We start from the raw sequence: 19,562 nt of genomic DNA on the forward strand, positions 1-19,562 counted from the left end.
GCAACCCTGGACCAAACCTGCAACCTAGGTATGTGCCCTGACTGGGAATCGAACCCACAGCCTTTCAGTTTACGGGAGGACATTCCAACCAGCTGCACCACACCGGCCAGGGCAGAGCTGGGGGAATCCTTCTTTCTTTCCTTCTTTCCTAGAGAGAGGGAGAGGGAAGGAGAAAGAAAGGGAGACATCAATGTGCAAGATATATATCAACTGGTTGCTTCTCACACCCTTAACTGGGGACCTGGCCTGCAACCCAGGCATGTGCCCTGACTGGGAATCAAACTCGTGATCTTTTGTTTGCAGGCTGGCGTTCAATCCACTGAGCCACACCAGCCAGGGCGGACTCTTGATAAATTGGGCTCAGCAGGCCAAGGACCAGGCCTGGTCAGGGTCCTAGGTGGCAGTATCTAAGCAGGTGTTAGACGGACGCTGTGGCGGAGAAGGTGAGCCCAAGAAGACCGCAGTGGAGGCGCACCCGCGGCCCTGCTCGGGCTCTTACAGGCTCGGTCCAGGCCCAGCAGCAGTCCATGGCCTGCCCAGCAGCGCTTTGCTCATGTGTGTGGCTCCCCACCATGTGTGGGCTCCAGGATGGCCGCTCGTGCTGGGACATCCAAGAGCTGAGTGGGAGGTCGTGCCCACTGGAGGGACAGGAGGGGGACGATTAGCCAGGGACTCAGAGGAGGGCAGCCCAGGGGGCTCACAGGGTGGCAGAGGGCTCATGGGGGTGTCAGTGTAGCATCGGGTTAGTGGGAAAGGCAGGCATTGAGGTTGATGCCGCGGAGGAAGGAGGCGACCTCCTGTCTTCTCTCCTCCACGCCCCCTTCTGGCCAGAAGCGTGGTCGAGCTTCAGAGGACCTCAGGGGTGATGCTGTAAACAAATATTAGTTGAATAAGTATGTAATGGTGGACATCCAATGGGAGAACTACTGGCCCTTGCCAGGTAGCTCAGTTGGTTAGAGCGTTGTCCCAATACGCCAAGGTTGTGGGTTCGATCCCCAGTGAGGGCACATGTAAGAAGCAACCAATGAAGGCATGAATAAGTGGAACAAATAAGTGTCTCTCTCTCTCTCTCTCTCAAATAAAAAAAAAAAAAAAGAAAGGAAGAAGTACATTAGTCTCCAAAGATGTAGTGAAGTAAATGCAATGTAGTTTCTTTTCTTGAAGAGCTAGAACAGGTGGGGAGAAAAATGTCAACTGAACAGCACTATAGTGTGAGTGAACACTTTATCAGGGCCCGCCCCGTCTATGGAGCATTGAGGAAAGGAGCCAGGGGGTCCCCTGGAATCGTGGGTGCCAAGGACGGATCTTTATAAAAATTTATTTATTTAGAAACATGGGAAGGGACAGAGAAAGAGAGGCAGAGAAACACCCGCGTGTGGGATACATCAATTGGTTGCCTTTTGCACACCCCCAACTGGGGACCTGGACTGCAACCCAGGGGTTTGCTGTGACTGGGGCTCGACCCCCAGACCTGTCGCTTTGCAGGACGATGCCCAACCCACTGAGCCGCACCGGTCAGCATGGCAAAGGTGGATTTCAGGAGAGAAGAGCTTAAGTGACTTAAGTGAGCTCTCAAACGACGGAGGTTCTCCAGGTTTGCGGAGGCACTAGCTCAGAGTAGCGACCGTGTGTTAGGGGCGCGGCAGACATTCAGGGGGACTGGAAGGCAGGGGCGGGGCTCGACTGCGGCTGCTGTTTGCTGGGGTCCCCAAGTCCCTCATAATGCCAGGCCATCCGGGTGGGCTTTGCATCCTCAGTACGCGGTGGGCGGCTGAAGAGACAGAGAAAAGGAAGGGCGCCGTGCGTGCAGTCCTGTGCCCCGTGGATTCTGCTCATCTCCCCTCCAGAGCTGAGAGCCCTCAGGACCAAGGCTTGTTTTGCTCACGTGCAGTGCGTCCGCAGTAGAGGCTCCACGTTCGTTGCTTTCCGGGGAGGAGCCGCTGCTCTTCCGACGGTTGCCTGCAGGTGGTGCTGTTCCTCTCCTGGTTTCCTCCAGGTCATCGGCTCCCAGTGTGGAGCTTTGCCCTACCCCGGTACCCCGGTTTGCGAAGCGGAAAGGCCAGGACAGGAGTAACTTGGGGTGGCAGAAACAGCAGTGTCGCATCGGGACTTCTCTCACGACGTTCTGCCCCCTGTGTGACTTCCGGTTTGCATTTGTCCTTGTTGGATCCTAAGTCGCTGCAACGGTGTGTGGGAAGGCCCTCGAGCCAGGCACTCCGATGGACAACGGTGCTGATATTGATACGACACTTTCTTCCCCAGGTGTTTTTGTAGATTTTTAAAAAACCGGTACATTTTGCTGTAGGAAATAGGCAATGAAAAAGGATCGACCTTCCCCTGTTTTTCCCGAAACTCCGTGCAAATCCTGCAGTCACCCTGGCAGCGGTTCTGCTTTCTCCCTCAGCCTGCTCTGTAAACCAGCAGTTTCCGTGAGGGTTTTAAAGAAGAGTAGAATAGTTGGCCAATCGGTTAACCGGGGACCAAACCCGCAACCCAGGTATGTGCCCCGAGCGGGAATCGAACCCGTGGCCTTCCGTTTGTAGGATGACGCTCCCACCGAGCCACACCAGTCAGGGCTGCTCTGGGGCTTCTAAGACCTCACGCAGAACATGGACCATTTTGAGATGCATTTTCCATTGTGAGTGGTGTTCTGTTCTGGAGGTGCAGTGACTGGGCTGGCCTCAGTGTGGGACCCACGTCATGTCCCCCCGGACCCCGCAGCAGAGGCGACAGTCAGCCTGGAGCAAAGGGAGAAAGGCCGAGTAGCGCAGGCTCCTGCATTTGTGCAAACCCAGGCAAAGGATGCGGAAGTTCAGGGTCCAGGCTGTAGCAGACCTTTCAAAAAATGTTATTTATGTATTTCTAGAGAGAAGGGAAGGGAGAAAGAGAGGGAGAGAAACATCAATGTGTGGTTGCCTCTTGCGCGCCCCCTACTGGGGACCTGGCCCATAACCCAGGCCTGTGCCCTGACTGGGAATCGAACCGGTGAGCCTTTGGTCCGCAGGCTGGTGCTCAATCTACTGGGCCACACCAGCCAGGGCTGCTGTCAGAATTCTTACTTTCAACTGCCTTCATGACTTCTTGTCTCCCCAGTGGAGACCTGGCGCCCTAGGATTGGGTGTGGATGGGGACGTGGTGTATCTGTTCATTCACGCAGCCTGCAGCCTACCCCTCCACAGGAGCTGGAAGCTGACTGTGGAAGTGGGAGCGGAGATGATAGGGAGACAGAGAGCCACCACTTAGATGTTCACGCAGAGCGTTCAGAATGCACACGGTCTGATAAAGCAAAACCTATCGCTCGTGCAGGGAGGGAGGGGCTGGAGAGATGGGGCGTGGTCAGTCAGAGCCGCTGCCCGTCAACTTGGAGGAAAGGGCTGGCTCTGCTTTATGCATCTCCCAAGGAGGGTGTGCACAGGGGCGGGGGGAGAGGGTGGGGGTCTCTAGGCCTCTGCTTGCTCCGTGGTCCACCTTGACGTGTCCCCAGCTGTGAACCTCAGTGGCCGAGCTGACTCCACGCTGCTCCAGGTGGACCTGGCAGGGGCCCTGGTGGCCGGTGTCCCGAGTCGTCCTGGGAGAGAAGATCACGTGGTGGTGGAGGTGACCCAGGCCGATGCTGCTCCCGGCTCCCGGCGGCGGCCACAACAGGTCATACTTAAACGTTCTTTGAAGAGAACTGTAAAAACTCGCCTCATTTCTTTATAAACTGAGTCTCCTCTTGAACGAATGGGATGGAGAGCCGTAAGGCTATGGGCCCCTTATCAGGGAAGCTGTCATCTCTTGCTCTTTGAAATTCTTTTTTTCCCCTTCTCTAAGTCAATTAACAAACACCATTTCTATAAAAATCAAGCTTGTGAGGGTTTTTTTGTTAATCTTCATCCAAGGATATGTTTATTGATTTTAGAGAGGAAGGGACAGAGAGAGAAACATCCATGCAGAGAGAAACATTGATCAGTTACCTCCTGTATACGCCCTGACCGGGGATCGAACCCACAACCGTGGCGTATTGAGATGACGCTTCAACCAATGGAGCCACTCGGCCAGGGCTCTCATTCAGGCTTCGACCAATCTGGTTCCTATTTTCAATGTCCTTTATGACTGTGGGCAGCAGCAAGATGCCTGCCCTGCCATGGAAAATTCCCTGGCCCCTCCTCCTTCCTCTTTGCTCGTGTCTGCCCCCCTTCCATCTTTACTGTCCAGCTCAGGGGGGGCCCCGGGCGGTGGCCACTGTACCTGGGACCTCCCTCCCACCTGCTCCAGCTTGCATGTGGGTAGCAGTGTTAAGCCAGCATTGCTCCTGCGCTGCCTGCCCCACAGGCTCAGAAAACCATTTTTCTAAAACAAAGGCCTCCACAGTGTGGAAATTTCCAGCTTGCACTGCGCAGGGCAGGGATGTGGGAATCGTGAAAAGGACCCCCGGGTCCTCTCTTTCTCCTTATTCCAAACAAGCACCTGCACTGCGTAGCACTGGGTCCCCGGGGACGTTCGAGTTCAAGGCCTGCCCGCAATTTTCCGCCTCGACTTTTACAGGTCACTCATAACTGGACGGTATTTTTAAACCCACGGCGGAGCGAGCGCCTGGTGGTCAGCCGGACTTTTGAGGTTCCGAGCAGGTAGGTCTCACGTGATCGAGGTCTGGGCAGGGGCGAGGAGGGTGGGGCGCGTCCTCTGGGACCCGCTCACCTTAAGGAGTCTGACCTGCGTGGCTCTGATTTTGAGGACAAATGGCACCAGATCAGTTATGTGCTTTGGACGAGGTGCTCCTCCTACGCAGACCATGAACTCAAAGGCCACACGTGCAGGAAATGGCAGCATTGATCCGAGGGCCCGTTTACAAGCACATGGTATTTTATAGCTTACACATTAATTTCATTAATATTGTATCATGACGCTTTGCAATGGGAAATTCCAGGGCGTGTTAGGATTCTTGCTCTTTTTCTCTCACGAAGGCCTCCCTGTATTAACTAACCTGTGCTCTTGGCGGCCGTATGCGTTTGCCAGGGCCGCCATGACAAAGGCCACAGGCTGGGTGGCTTACGCGAAATGTACGTCCTCAAGGTGACAGCCGGGTGCCGGTCTTCTGAGGCCTGTCTCCTAGGTGGGTCGACAGCCATATTCTCCCTGTGGGCCGTTCCTCTGTGCGTCTGTGTCCTTATCTCCTTATAAGGACACCAGCCATCTTGGATTAGGGCCAGCGAGTGACCTCGTTTTGCTCACTCAGCTCTGTAACGACCCCATCGCCAAAGACAGCCGCATTCTGAACGGCCGAGGGTGTGAAAGTCGACACAGGATTTGGAAACAGGCTTCGGAGTCCAGCATGCCACGCGCTGTCGACCTCTCGCATGCTCTGTGGCTCGTCCCACTGCCAGCGACAACCTGTGTGTGTGTCCTCAGGTTGCACGCGGCCCTTTTCTATTTGCAAACGGGCAGAGAAGTCAGGTGGAGGAGAGAACGTAGCTAGAACGCATGTGCGAGTCCCCGCGCCCTGTACGTTGTAGGAATGGCGCCAGCAGTGGCCACGGCGAGGCAGGGGGGCGCTGTATCCTGCGCTCTCCTGTGCGCAGGGCTCGCCGTCGGCCGGGACTGGGGGCCCTGGGGCTCTGGCCACGGCCACGGGCGACTCGTGTTGGAAGTACACGGAGCGGGACGCTCGACCTGTCGTCGGAAGGTCTGCGTGGCGCACCCGCGCTGAGGTGGTCGTTTCGCTCCGCAGAGAGGGCGTTTCCATCAGCATCCGCGCCGCGCTCCAGCGGACGCAGGTCGTCCCGCTGCTGGTGGCGCACCAGCACCTCCGCGCCAGCGTGGAGGCCCAAGTGACCGTCGCCGCCGTCATCCTCGCCGGTGTCTACGTGCTCATTATATTCGAGGTAAGCTCCGTGCCTGCCCTAGACTTGTCCGTGCCCGTAGGTCGGTGGCTTTTAACTTGCTGGGCGCGCTGGGTGAGCTGGGTGGCGTCAGCCCCGCCGCTCCCGCAGGTGGCGACAGTGTCTTTTCCAGGAAGCGACATTTCCGCCATTTTAGGAGGAAAACTGGGATTTTTGCTGAATGTCAACGACTGCACCTGCAAGATGTTTGTCAGGAACCAGCAAAACCTGACCACAGAAGACGGCATGTGCACGTCATATTCTTACCCTCGCTCCGCCGCTTTCGCGGGTGATGACCTTGAGAGGACACGTGCCGAGCGTCTCTGGGGCACGGGGTCTTCGTCTGTAAGGTGGCACATGGTGATCGCCCCTCCTGTGGGGTCTCGGTTGTCCCTGGCTGTGCACGCGGGGGGTCATTTGCCTATCCACTCAACCTACCTCAGGTCCTGTCAACCTCGTGTTTCTGGGAAGTCGCGTGGCTGTCGCTCTTGAGCACGAAGCGAAGCCCAGGAAGTGTCTGAGCCGGGGCTCAACCGTGAAGCCGGATCCACGGCGACGCACTGCACGTGGCTCCCAAAAGCCAGGCCTGAGAGTCAGTCGCCGGTGGCTCCGAAAGATGTTTCTTAGCGAGCTTGGGATCAGACAACAAAGGGCGTTGCCAAGGAGACAGGCAGTGGGAGGAATGTTCTAGAATGTGGCCAGGAAGGTTCCAGAAATCTACCTGGCGAGGAATGTTGGCTCCAAGGGAGTCGAGCCCCCAAGTGTCCAACAAGGGCCGCTTGCCTGGGTTGGTTGGTACGTCTCTGTGTCTCTGTAATTCTAGGGCAGGCCTATCCTCGTCCGCTTGTTTTATTTTTGTTTCGAGGTTCCCATGAGCGCCCCGTGCTCTGTGACTTTCTAGAAGGGCCCCGGCTCAGGGACAGTGCTCGGGGCTGTGGTTTATCGCCGTGACCAGCGAAGGGAAAAGGCTCGTTAGGCAGAGTCTGGGAAACTCAGGAGCAGACTCGGAAAAGTCTCCTCTTGCAGAAGGAGCCACCTGCCTGACACTCAGCCCGGGATGTTTGCTGGGGGCTTGTCGCGTAGGTCCCCTCACCCCACCAAAGCCCCGGGTTTCCGAAGGGAAGCGGGAGTTCACCATGAATCACATTTTTGTACAATACGAACAGCCCTGGCTCACTGGTGCCGCAGAGCGCCGCGCTCCGGGCCCACAGGCCTGCTAATTGCTAGGTAACATGGGGAACATTCCAGAAGCCGGGTACCCAGCCGCCAGGCAAGGCTGCAGCCCTGCAGCGGGCTCTTCTCCAGGCCCACCTGCTGACAGCCACCTGCTGGCGCCAGCTGCTGGCGCCACCGGCGGCCCCGCCGGGCAAGGCTGCGCGATGGCGCCACCTAGCGGACACCCCATATCATCGCTCTTGCCCCTTTTTTCCTTACAGACGACAATGTAGACCTGAAGCCTTCAGGCACAATTTTGGGGCCCCCTCACTTCGCCAGTGTGCTGGGGGTTCGAGCTGGGTCAGGAGGAAGAGTGCGATGCCTGATGTCCCCTTTTAGGGATGCTGAGATTACTCAGTGACCGGAGGCGGGGAAACCCCGCGCATTTATGGCCAGGCTCCCTGTCACCTTTGCTCCTCATCGTCTCGCTATCCACCAGGGACCATGGCGTCACCCAACTACTTCCTTCACGTTTCGGTAAACGTTCTGTCATTTCATCCGCACCTATAAATGAGTCATCCCGTATTGATGAACTTTCTTCTACCTTATTCTGCTCATGTGAAGCACAGTTTACGCGAGAAACACAGGATAAATGATTTTTCTTTGATTACTGATTTTATGGTGATGAATGAATGATTGCCTTAGCAACTTCCAGGCGTGTCCACTGAGTTTACTTCATGTCGCTCTCCTGTTTTTCTGACTGTCCCTTTGAACTTAGGCATTTAATAAATTCAGCGTGCTTTAATCAGTTACAGTCACTAGTAGTAAAAAAATATGGTCCAGTGGTCATTTTGAAAAGACGCCTCTGCTATTCTAGGGTTTGTTCATCTTTTTTGGTATAATTTTACAGCCTTTTAAAATGACATAATTTGTAAATATTCATCTTTCATTAGCTAATGGTCATTATTAATAGCTATTCAGAAACAAACAAACAACAACAACAAAAAACTTTTCCTTCCTCCCATCAACCATCACGAGGTTATAAAAGTCCTGTAAGGAAGCCAGTTCAACATGGCTTCTATTTTGGCAGGAATCAGGGGGACAGTGTTGGAACCCAGAAGTGCTGAGTCATTGATGTTGGCTCATTGAGAATAAGGCACCGCCCCCCGACCCCTCCCCACCCCGCCTCCCACCTCCCGCGGCTCCATCTTATAACGCACTGGTTCCATTATCTATTTAAGAAAACCTTTTGTTATGAGATGGGAATTACAGATTCCCAGGAGGCTGCACAGAAAGGTACAGGGAGGTCCCCTGCACCTCCCCCAGCCTCCCTCAGGGGTAACATGTTACACAGCTGTGGCTCAGGATCCGCACCGTGGGACTGATGTGAGCACCACGCACGGAGCTTAGTCAGTTTTAGCGGCTCCGCACACACTCATTCGGGAGAGTGTGTGTGGGCGGGGGGCGGGGGCGCTATGCAACTTTTTGTATGTAGCCTGGGTAGCCACCGCCACCATGAAGGTAGATACGCACCTGCACTGTCCCCACCGTCCCTGTGACAAGCCCTGCGTGGGCACGCTCTCCCCTCGCCCACCCTCCCTGAGGGCTGGCAGCTGCTAACCTGTTCTCCTCTGGGATTATGATGCTTCACCGAACTTTATAATGGAATAATGAAGCATGCATCCTTTTGCAACTGGCTTGCTTGCTTTCTTTTTTCATTCAGCATGATTTCCTTGAGGTTCGTCCAAATTGTTGCATGTATCAATAGTTTGTGTGTGAGGGTGTACGGCTCTATGCAAGTATTTATTTAATTATTTTTAATTCTCACCTGAGGATACATTTTTTGGTGAGAGAGAGAGAGAGAAAGAGAGACAGAGAGAGAATGAGAATCGACGTGAGAGAAAGACATCGATGGGTTGCCTCTTGTATGTGCATCAACTGGCGCTCAAACCCTCAAACTCGCTGGAAATCGAACCCACGACCTTTTGGTGTTTGGGACGATGCTCCAACCAACAGAGCCACCCAGCTAGGGTTTTATGCAATTTTTAAATGTAAATATATATATATATTTACTACTGAATAACATTACATGGTAAGATGGAATGGTTTTTTTAAGCATTCATCCTTTGAAGGGTTAAAAAATGTTTTAAGTGTTGGGCTATTACAGGTAAAAGTGTTATGAACATATAAGCATTTTAAATGTGTTTTTACTATTGAGTTTTAAATGTTATTTGTATATTCCAGATGTAAGGGCTTGTTGGATATATACTTTGGAAACATTTTCCCTCAGTTCAGTTTATAAAATTGCCGTTTATAATGTCTTTTGGTGTCAAGTTTAAAAGCTCTTCTCTTAGACTGAGATCCTAAAGACTTTTCCTATGTTCTTTCCTGTAGTTTTTATTGTTTTACTTTTTACACTTAAGTCCATGATCCATTTTGAGTTCGTTTATGTTGAAGGTGTGGAGTTTAGTAGCAGATTCATTTTTTAAAAAACTTGTCTAGTTCTTCCAGCACCGTTTACAGCTGGAAGGCGATTCAGAAGGCTCTCCCTTTTGAATTGCTTTCACTCCTTTCTGAGAAATTAATTGGGCATATTTGTGTGAATATGTTTCTGAGTTCTCTGTCTCATTCTATTAATCTGTTTCTATTCTTCCTTCTCCTTTACTGCAGATATATGTAAATCTTGCTATTGGAAAGAGTGATTTCTCCTATAAATATTTTCATAACTGTCTTGGCTAGTCTATGGCCTTTCTCTTTCCATAGACATTCTAGAATGGCACTCCAGTCCATGGACATGGTATGTCTCTCCATTTATCAAAGAAGGCCTGAGTATTCTTTGATTCCTTTTATCACTTTTCATTACCCAAATTATGTACGTTTTGTTTTTATACCTAAGTATTTCCTTTACTTTGGAGCAATTGCATGTGGTCTTGTGTTTTCATTGTGGTTTCTATTTTTTCATTGTCATTATGTGTACAAAATTGATGTAAAATTCTCTTACTTTATGGTTAGTAACAATGCTATCAATGATAATATTTTTACTTAACTTATTATTTCCTGAGGTTTATTTTTTGGTAGATTCTGTGGGATTTTCTATGTGCACGATCATGTCACTTGCAATTGGTTTTATTTCCTCTTTTCAAATTTGTATGTCTTTAATTTTCTTTTCTTGCTTTATTGCAGTGGCTAATGTAAAAGTGGTGAGGATGGGCATCCTTGCTTACTCTTGATCTTAAAGGGAAAACATTCAGTCTTCACCATTAGGTGCGATGTTAGCGGCAGGTTTTGTGATGAAGGAAATTCCTTTCTTTTCCATGGGTTCAGAGAGGGTTTTGTTTGTTTGGGTTTTTTTTTAACCACAGTTGGGTGTTGAATTTTGTTAGTGACTTTTTGTGTCAATTGATTTTCTTCATTATCTGTTTTATATGATGGATTGCACTGATTTATTTTAGAATGCTGGACAACCTTTACACACTTGAAACAAACCTCTCTTTCCTAATATGTTTATTACTATAATTTTCTCTCTTGGCACTTATTCAGGGGTGTCCTGCAGATTTTGATAGGCTGTGTTTTCAGTTTTATTTAGTTCTATTTTTAAAATCTCCCCTGAGACTTCCTCTTTGACTCACACATTATTTAGAAGTGTGCTTTTTAATAGTCAAATGTTTAGAGATTTTCCTGTTGTATTTCTGTCACTGAATTATACAGATAGTCTGTGACTTAATATAGTTTCACTTGTGATTTCTTTTGATTTTATGATGGTGTGAAAGCAACGCTGTGATGTGCACTAGGTTAAATGCATTGTCATTCATAATATTTCAAGTTACAAAGGACATAGCCTCACTGTAAGTAGAGGAGCATCTGTAGTTTGATTTCATTATGATCAGAGAACTTATTCTTTATGACAAATTCCTTAAATTTGTTGAAATTTGTATGCCCCAGGTTTATGGTCTATCTTGGTGAATATTCCAAGTGCTTTGTTACATTTGTTCTTCTGTTTGTAACCCTAGCATAACTTGCACATAGAAAGCCTAAGTCTTAGGCCAGTCAACAACCTGTGAGACCCAAGACCACTTGTGTAGTGTCTGTGATTTGATACAGAAGGTGGAGGATGTTGCAGAGGTGGCAGGGGAATGGTATATTCGACCTGTGTTTCTGTGACTTTGGAGCTTCCAGAATTCCCTCCAGATGCCCTGACCGGGGAAGGCCCACGTCCTGAGGAAGGGCTGGATGTGTACCCTGCCCTGAGGGATTTCCAGAGTCAGGTCACCATCGCAGGATCGCCAGGATGTACTCCAGGGGGTAGACGTGCCTTAGGGAAGGACCTGGAAATTGTCCTACTGTAGCCGGTGAAGGAGGGCTCTTTTCCAGTGTGGACAGGAAAGAATTTCACACGACACGCACATGGAGAAGCGTAAACATGGTGGCAAGATTTTATTGGGTTTAAGGGCATGAATACTCTCTGGGGATGTAGAGGGTGGGCAGGCTCTAGCATCAGCTGCCCCGGGCCTCTTGACAATCCTCCATATATTTCCTTCGTTTCTTGGTAACGAGCAAGGTGCCATTCAAACCATCTGACCCAGTTCCCGGGAAAGGTTTCTTCCTGGGCCTGAGTTGGGCCCTCCCCTTAACCAATCCCTTTCCCGGACCTGCCAGGGTTCCATGCTCCCTATCCAACCAGATCCCTCTCCCAGATTTTCCCAGGCCAGGCTCTGCCCCTCTACGTCGGCACCCTGGCTCTCTGCGCATGTGCAGAAGTAGAAGCTCCTCCCCGAGCGCTCTCTAGGCTCCTATTGCGCATGTCCAGAAGTCTTCTTACAGCATCTGGTTTCTGCTGGCGCGTGCTCTGCGGAGGCGTTTTCGCCTCCCCTCTCTCCCATAATCCACTGGGCTGCCCGCCCTCCCCCCGCGCCGCCCCGCCCTGCCCAAGGAGCCTTTCCTGCGCGTTTGGAGGATTAAGTCTCCTCCTCCGGGGGCCCAAGAGTGTGTGAATGAGTCTCTAAACGCTAAAGCTCCCTAGTAAGCTTAATGGAATGCTGTCCTAATAGCTGATTCAGCTTATGAGGCTTAATATTTGATTCAGCTCCCTAGTTTATTAAGCTCGATGTCCGGTTCCCTTCGCTTCCCCTCTTTATTGATAACTAGCTGCCTGCCTATGCCAATACTACGCCTTGGGGCAGAGCTGCTTTCTCAGAGCCGGTGGTCTGTAGAGTCTGCGGCCTGTACCCTCAGACGGTACCCCACTTCATCGGGGCAGTGAGTGTTGGGGCGGCAGCCTGCAGACCCTCCTGCCTGCCCTCCCGGCTGCTGCTTCCAGACGTGCCAGGCTCCCTGGTCCCTCTTGTCCGGCGCAACTCCAGAGACTGAGCGGGGGCCGAGGTCCCCGCCTGGGTCTGGTCTGATCTGGCTCTTGGGAGTGGGGACCCTGCCGCCTCCTACCCGTCTGAGTGGGACGAGCAGCAGCCAATGTCCCCTTTGGCCTGAGGCCATTCGGGAAATTCCTTGGTTATTTAAATTCCTGGTTCTACAGATAATCCGGATTGTCATTTTGTTACCTGAGGATTTGGGTCGTATTTCTCATCCTTGTAAAGTAGTGTCACCAACACGGGGACCTGGCTCTCAGTGGGGCTGCCTGGGGCCAGCCGGCAGTGTGCGCGTTCTTGACTGTGTGGGGAAGATTTCACAACACGAGCGCAGGTGGCCATATGGGTACGTTTGCTGAAGCTGGGGACAGTGAAACAAGGAAGGACCTAGGGTACAAGAAACAACAACACAGAGCCCAGGCTGGGTTGCCTTCATTCACTGGGAAGTCAGAGAAAGGGGGGGCCTTGGGGATGGGTTCAGGGGGTCAGCCTGGGACGAGCTGCCGCTGCCTGCTGCTCCCCTGGTTGCAAGTCTTGTGGGGACCCTTAGAGTTTAGGAGATGCTGCCATGGGGGGAGGAGAGGGGGAGGGGACTGGCGCAGCTGCTCCCCATGGGCCCTTTGCCTTGAGGTTTTTCTCTCTGTCTTGCAGCAGGAATCTTAGGGCAGGACTGATTGGTCAGTGACAAGGCAGAGGGTCATGGGTCATGGCAGCTGGTTCCTGCCTGGTTTTGCTGTTTTTCTGGGCCTGGGGCTGACATATATCTGAGGCCTGGATATCGTCTCTAGGGAGGTGACCTTCAGTATCTGGCTGTAAACTGCTTGGCCAGTTTGTTCAGCTACCTACCTCAGTTTCCCTATTCCACTTGTCCTCGCTTAGGGGCCTGTCTCAGTAGCTCTTGTTAAAATCCCCAAAGAGCCCTGGCTGGTGTGGCTCAGTGAACTGAGTGCTGACCTGTGAATCCAAAGGGTCGCCGGTTCGATTCCCAGTCAGGGCACATGCCTGGGTTGCGGGCCAGGCCTCCAGTGTGGGGCATGTGAGAGGCAACCACACGTTGATGTTTCTCTCCTCCCCTCTCTCCCTCCCTTCCCCTGTCTCTAAAAATAAATAAATAAAATGTTACAAAAACAAAACAACCTTCTTTAAAAAAAAAAATCCCCAAAGAACAAAATTGAACTGATCTTCCCAATTCTGGAACTCTGTGTCTCTAATGGGGGCGGTAGGGGATTTCCCAGTGCAGCATTCTAATAATTCCATTATTGCAGCTGAAGCTTCTACACCCTTAGGCTGTAAGAAATCACATTAAAACGGCCCCAAATAGTCTTAATGAAAAAATTTCCACAACATAAAGGAAATAATACATTCTCCCCACGGCCCTTCAGGCGGTCCCCAGAATTATGGTTTAAGGACTGCCACAGCGGGCGCCTTTCTGCCCAGAACGCAAGGCTTTCTTTTTCTTTTCTTTTTCTTCTTCTTTTTTTCTTTTTCGTTTTCTCCCTTTCATTCGCTTTATCTGATTGAAGTAAAATGAGGCAGCCTTTGTCTGAGACCACGTCCCATTGCTCAGGGTCCTTCCACACATAATCGAGGCGCTCGTAAGGTTCGCTTTAAAAATTAACTGAAATGAAATGCACGAGTGATAATGGAAAATGCCTGGAGTCTTCCGAGGGGCCTCACCTTAATTTACAGAGACCAGAAGTGCATTTGTGAAGGGGGAAGTCGCTGTATTTCAGAGAGTAATGCCCACGCCACCGCGCCGCTTTTTCCCCTGGAAACCTCCAAATCGGTCTTCCCGATTTCTGTCATTATCTTCTGCAAAGATGGCATTTAAGTGAAAGCGGTGGCCAGCAGTTCTGGCCCCTCATTCGTTTCCCTTTGTCCACACGCCTCTTGTGGGTGCTGAGGAGTCGCTATTATCATTCAGGGAACAGAGGGCTTCTAGAGTGTTGCTTCCTCTGGCAGCCTCCTTAGCTCACCTCGGGGGTCCTTTTCTTTTTCTTCTTTGAGATCAAAGACTTCAGAGCCTCAGGGGAGCTGGCAGGCTATGCAATATGCCCTCTTTGCTTAACAGACGAATATGCCAAATTGCAAGCTTTTGCAGTTGAAGTTGGATGGGGCCCAGGACCCGTGACTTTGCCAGGCCACGCTGCCTACTGACAAGCTTGCAATCTGATATTTCAGGGTTTCTCTACGTGGTTGCTTAGAAAAATGACCCGTATTTTGCAGACTTGTCTCTTGGGAAGTGTTTCCGCAGGCCTGGCGGTCCTCGCTGTCACAGGCCCGTGGCCGTTCGGGACTGCAACCGGCGGTGCCTTCCGCGGCCCACAAAACTGAGACAACACATTGGGTTACTGCGGAAGGTTGGATGGCGGCTGTTTCTGGAGGTGCCGACTGGCCGTCGGTGTCTGGTGCAGGCCCTGGGCCCGCTATTACCTCCTTGGTCTGTGTCCTGTGTGACCGCGGGGAGGTGCCAGCGCCCCACGGGGCCGCGCCCAGCTCATGTCCGTGGGTTTGCTCTGATATGACCAGTCTCTGCACTGCTCGCCAGGAGGGTCCCCTTCCCGTGGTGCCCTGTGGCGCGTGCATGAGGCAGCTGGGTCTCTGAGGGACCGTGGTGAGCAGAGGCCTGCTGGTCACAGGGGTGCATCTGCGCCACATGCCTGGAGCCCCCTCCCTCTCCGGGGCCGGAGCTGGAGCCAGAGCCAGAGCCCGCTGGGCGACTCAGCCAGCTGGGCCCTGCCTTGGGAAATGCTGCCACGGTTCCCGTTCCCTTCCCAGCCATGCTCCCTGTTCTGCGACCGGCCACGTGAGCCATTTGCCTGGGAAACGCCGGAGGGGCGGACGGATTCCATCCGCTGTGGCCAGGGCCTCAGCGCGGGAAGCTGCCTCGGTGTGCTGCGCTCGCTGCGCCGCCGTTTTTCAGTGAAAATAAGGATCTCGTGCTGAAAGCTCCTTCTATTTACATGGAATTACCCTCAACTTTCCAAACTTAGGAAGCCACCGCCGTGGGATTTTGGAATGAGAAGGGTCCCTGAGGTCGTCAGACTCGACTCCCACATATTCTTTTTATTTTTTTTAATTTTTATTTTATTATTATTTTTAATCTTCACCCGAGGAGATGTTTATTGATTTTAGAGGGAGAGGAAAGGAGAGAGACAGAGACAGAGACAGACAGACATCGACGTGAGAAACATTGATCGATTGCCTCCCATAAACCCCCGGACTGGGGACCGAACCCGCAACCTGGGCATGTGCCCTGACCAGGACGATGCTCCAACCAACCGGGCCGCCTGGCCAGCGCCCATATATTCTTTTTTAAAAAATTGGTTTCTTTTTATTTATTTATTTACGTATTTATTATTTTACTGTGAGTGATATGCTGAACAGGCTCCTGAGTTCTGTCCTGATTTAAGTTTGCTGATGACTGGGAGGAGAACAGCAATGCTTTTTCTTAAATTAAAGTTTTTGTTTGGAGATACCGCGCATGCTCACAGAGCTGTCAGGCCTCCAGAGACCCGTGCAGATTTTATGCGGCTTCCCCCAGTGGCGAAACTGCAGGCCCTGGGCGCTGGGCGGAGCCTCCCCAGCCCCTCCGGACCCCTCCCGTCGGGCTATATAACCACACCCCTCCGCGTCCTTCCCAGCAACCCCGCTCCCCACGGACAGGCACTGATCTGTCCCAGCTGTTCTATAAGTTGGTCATTTCAAATCCAAATGGAATCATGCCGTGGGTGATATTCTGGAATTGTCTTTCCTCCCACTCAGGGTCAGTCTCTGAAGAGTCACCAGGCTGTCGCGTGAGGCAGTAGTTTGTGCATTTTCACCGCCGGGTAGGACTCCGTGGTACGGAGGTACCGAGGTCTGTAACCTCTTGCCCTGTGCGTCTTCTCTTAAATAAGCTTCCTCCTGTCCTTCAATACGGGCAGGCTGAGAGTCTCCCAAAATTTTAAGTTCTGGTTCCTTTGGGATGAACCATTCCCTCTCTCTCAGTCACTTCTCTCTCCCCCGATTTTACCATAAACATTCAAGAAGAATCCAGCAGCCCCTGCGGCCCTTTGCTTAGACATTTCCTCAATGTTACAAGTTCTTCCTCCCACACAGCACTAGAGGTGGACACAATTCCGCTGGGCTCTTTGCTACTTTATAACAACTGTCACCTTTTTCCTGCCCGTCCACACCTCCCTAATTTCTGATGGAGCCCTCATCAATATTGCCACCAACGTTCTGTTCACAAGCACTTAGGTTTTTTTAAAGGAAGACTGAGGCTCTCTCTACAGCTCTCTTTCTTCTGAGCCCTCACGTGAATAGCTTAAAAAAAAAAAGATTTTATGTATTTATTTTTAGAGAAGGGAAGGGAGGGAGAAAGAGAGGGAGAGGAACATCAATGTGTGGTTGCCTCTCATGCACCCCTTGCTGGGGACCTGGCCTGCAACCCAGGCATATGCCCTGACTGGGAATCGAACTGGCATGCCTTTGATTCACAGGCTGGCGCTCAATCCACTGAGCCACACCAGCCAGGGCCAGAATTGCTTTTAATGAACCATTCACAGCAACACAGGCTTTTCCTAGCATACACCTTGAACCATCTCAAAAAGAGCCTGGGGCTTTGGATAGAAATAATTATAGCTCTGGCTGGATGGTTCAGTTCGTTCGAGCATCCTTCCGTGCACCAAAAGGTTGCGGGTTCAATCCCCAGTCAGGGTGTGTACGGAAGGCAACCGATTGATGCTTCTCTCTCTCTCCCTCCCTTTCTCTCTAAAATCAGTAAGCATGTCCTTGGGTGAGGATTACAAAAATTAATTTAAAAAAGAGCCCTGGCTGGTGTGGCTCAGTGGATTGAGTGCCAGTCTGCGAACCAAAGGGTTACCGGTTGGATTACCCAGTCAGGGCACATGCCTGGGTTGTGGGCCAGGTCCCCAACTAGGGGCGTGCAGTTGACGTTTCTCTCCCTCTCTTTCTCCCTCCCTCCCCTCTCTCTAAAAATAAATAAAGATTTATCCAAGGGTCTTAGGAATTGTAAACAGAAACACAACTAGGCAGTGCCCAGAGTGTTCTAAAGGAGAAAGAGAAGCTAAGAGTTCTTATATTAAAAAGTGAATCTTGAGAGGCCTCAGCCCTGCATTCTCAGCCTCTGGGTGGCCTGAGATGGGGACCCTCTAGATCAGGGGTCCCCAACCTCCAGGCCACGCACTGATGCTGGTCCGGGCCTGTTAGGACCCCGGCCTCCCAGCAGGAGGCGAGCTTGAGTGTAATGCACTTGAATCATCCTGAAACCAACCCCCACACCCTGGTCCGTGGAAAAATTGTCTTCCACCAAACCGGTCCCTGGTGCCAACAAAGGTAGGGGACCGCTGCACATGACCGCCGGTCTGGGTAATGGGTGTCAGGTGATTGGACAGGGAACCTTAGTCCTCAGTCCTTCAGGGGGTTAACCTGAGGGTCACCTGGAGGTTCGACGCATATCCAGGCATTGATGCAGGACTTCCAAGTTCAAAAACTTAAGTTCCCAGGGAGACAAGAATCGAACTCTTTCTTGTGCCTCAACCTACCTGACTCTGGTAACTTAGCGGCTCAATGGCAGTGACTCCATTTATTTCTCCACTCTACCCCTCCTGCGCCAAACTCTCCCAGTGCCAACCCGTGACCAATCCTAAAGTCGCTCCACACTGCAGACGTTTTTTCCATCGGCGCCTTCACTCCCAGGTGCTAGTTTTCTGCCTCAGTCCTTTTGAGGGGATGTCGCGAAATACCACGGACTAGGTGGCTCATAAACAACGGAACTGGATTTCTCGCTGTCGTGGGGGCTGGGGAGTCCCAGGTTGAGGTGCGGCTGTGGTCGGTGAGCGCCCTCCTCCTGGTCACAAGCTTCTTTCTCATCATTGCGCCCTCACGATGAGGAAGGGGTGCTGGAGTGAGAGAGCCCCGTTTTTAAACGCATCAGTCCCGTTTATGAGGGCTCCACCCTCATCCCCCGCCAAAGGCTTCACCTCCTCACTCTGCCACCGTAGGAGTTTGGATTTCAGCACCCAAATCACCCAGGCTACAGCGGCAGCCATGACCACGTGCAGTTTGAGAAGATTCCATCGCCCCACAGAGATCCCTAGGACCCATTCAATCCGCTACTGCCAGCCTTAGGCGACCTCAGCCTCCTTCTTTCTAAATTTACTTTTTCTGGATGGTTCTTATACATGGAAGCACAGCCTTCTGGGTCCTGCTTCTTCGCATTTTGGGCCCATCCATTTCCTGTCACATTATCTCTAGTTCCTTTGTAGTGCCACGCACTGTGTTTTGCTCATCTGGACGGATTTTCGCACTGATTCCAGTTTTTGCCTCTTTTGAATAATGTTGCCATGACCATCCATGCTTTATAAGGACTGTGCAAAGATGCATTGAGCCCCGGCTGGTGTGGCTCAGAGGATTGAGCGCCAGTCTGTGAACCAAAGGGTCGCCGGTTCGATTCCTAGTGTGGGCACAGGCCTGGGTTGCGGGCCAGGTCCCCAGTGGGGGTCTTGCAAGAGGCAACCGCACATTGATGTTTCTCTTCCTTTCTCCCTCCCTTCCCCTCTCTCTAGAAATAAATAAAATCTTTAAAAAAATAGACACACTGAGGCATATTACAGCTTTAAGAGTTTACTTGCACAGAAATTGATTTGACTCTGACAGCGCCAAACCGGAAGGGGTGAGGGGCGCCTAGAGAAGAGGCGGAAGCAGAGCGCGGATGTGATTTGATTGGCTGCAGCGTAGCGTGCACCTGCTCCTGGGAAAACCCGGTTGGCTGTTCGTGATTGTTTGTCCTTAGGGTTCGGTTTCTGTCTCCCTCTTTTTTTCATTGTTGACACCGTTATAGATGTCCCTCATGCCCTCCCCTGTGCCCACCTCCACGCAGCTGCCACCCCCTAGGGTTTGATGTCTTAACCTTGAGCCATTAAAGGCTTAGATTTTGGTCTACTTACGTGTGCTGCCAAGGCATTGGAGTGACCTCAGTCTCATGGCCTTGTTTAATTTATTTAACAGGACATGCCCTGCCGGTGTGGCTCAGTTGGCTGGAGCGCCGTTCAGTAAACTGAAAGGTCGTGGTTCGATTCCCGGTCAGGGCACATGCTTGGGTTGTGGATTTGGTCTTGGGGCGCGTGTGGGAGACAGCCGATGGATGGTTCTCTTTCTCTCCCCCTCCCGTCTCCTC

At 51.8% G+C, this 19,562-nt stretch overlaps 1 protein-coding gene across 2 annotated transcripts in view; it reads left to right on the forward strand.

Annotated features, from left to right (window-relative positions):
• Window positions 1-19,562, forward strand: part of OCA2 (OCA2 melanosomal transmembrane protein) — a 139,012-nt gene that overhangs the window by 18,571 nt on the left and 100,879 nt on the right. For both annotated transcript variants that reach the window (XM_054561981.1, XM_054561982.1), the window contains exons 6-8: window positions 3,485-3,645; window positions 4,528-4,610; window positions 5,711-5,864. In XM_054561981.1, coding sequence (XP_054417956.1) covers window positions 3,485-3,645; window positions 4,528-4,610; window positions 5,711-5,864 — 398 coding nt within the window. The remainder of the gene's footprint in view (window positions 1-3,484; window positions 3,646-4,527; window positions 4,611-5,710; window positions 5,865-19,562) is intronic.

This window comes from Pteronotus mesoamericanus, unplaced genomic scaffold (genome assembly GCF_021234165.1).
Source record: "Pteronotus mesoamericanus isolate MK-2021 breed Mesoamerican mustached bat unplaced genomic scaffold, CSHL_Meso_final scaffold_582, whole genome shotgun sequence".
In the NCBI taxonomy this organism is placed as follows: Eukaryota; Metazoa; Chordata; class Mammalia; order Chiroptera; family Mormoopidae; genus Pteronotus; species Pteronotus mesoamericanus.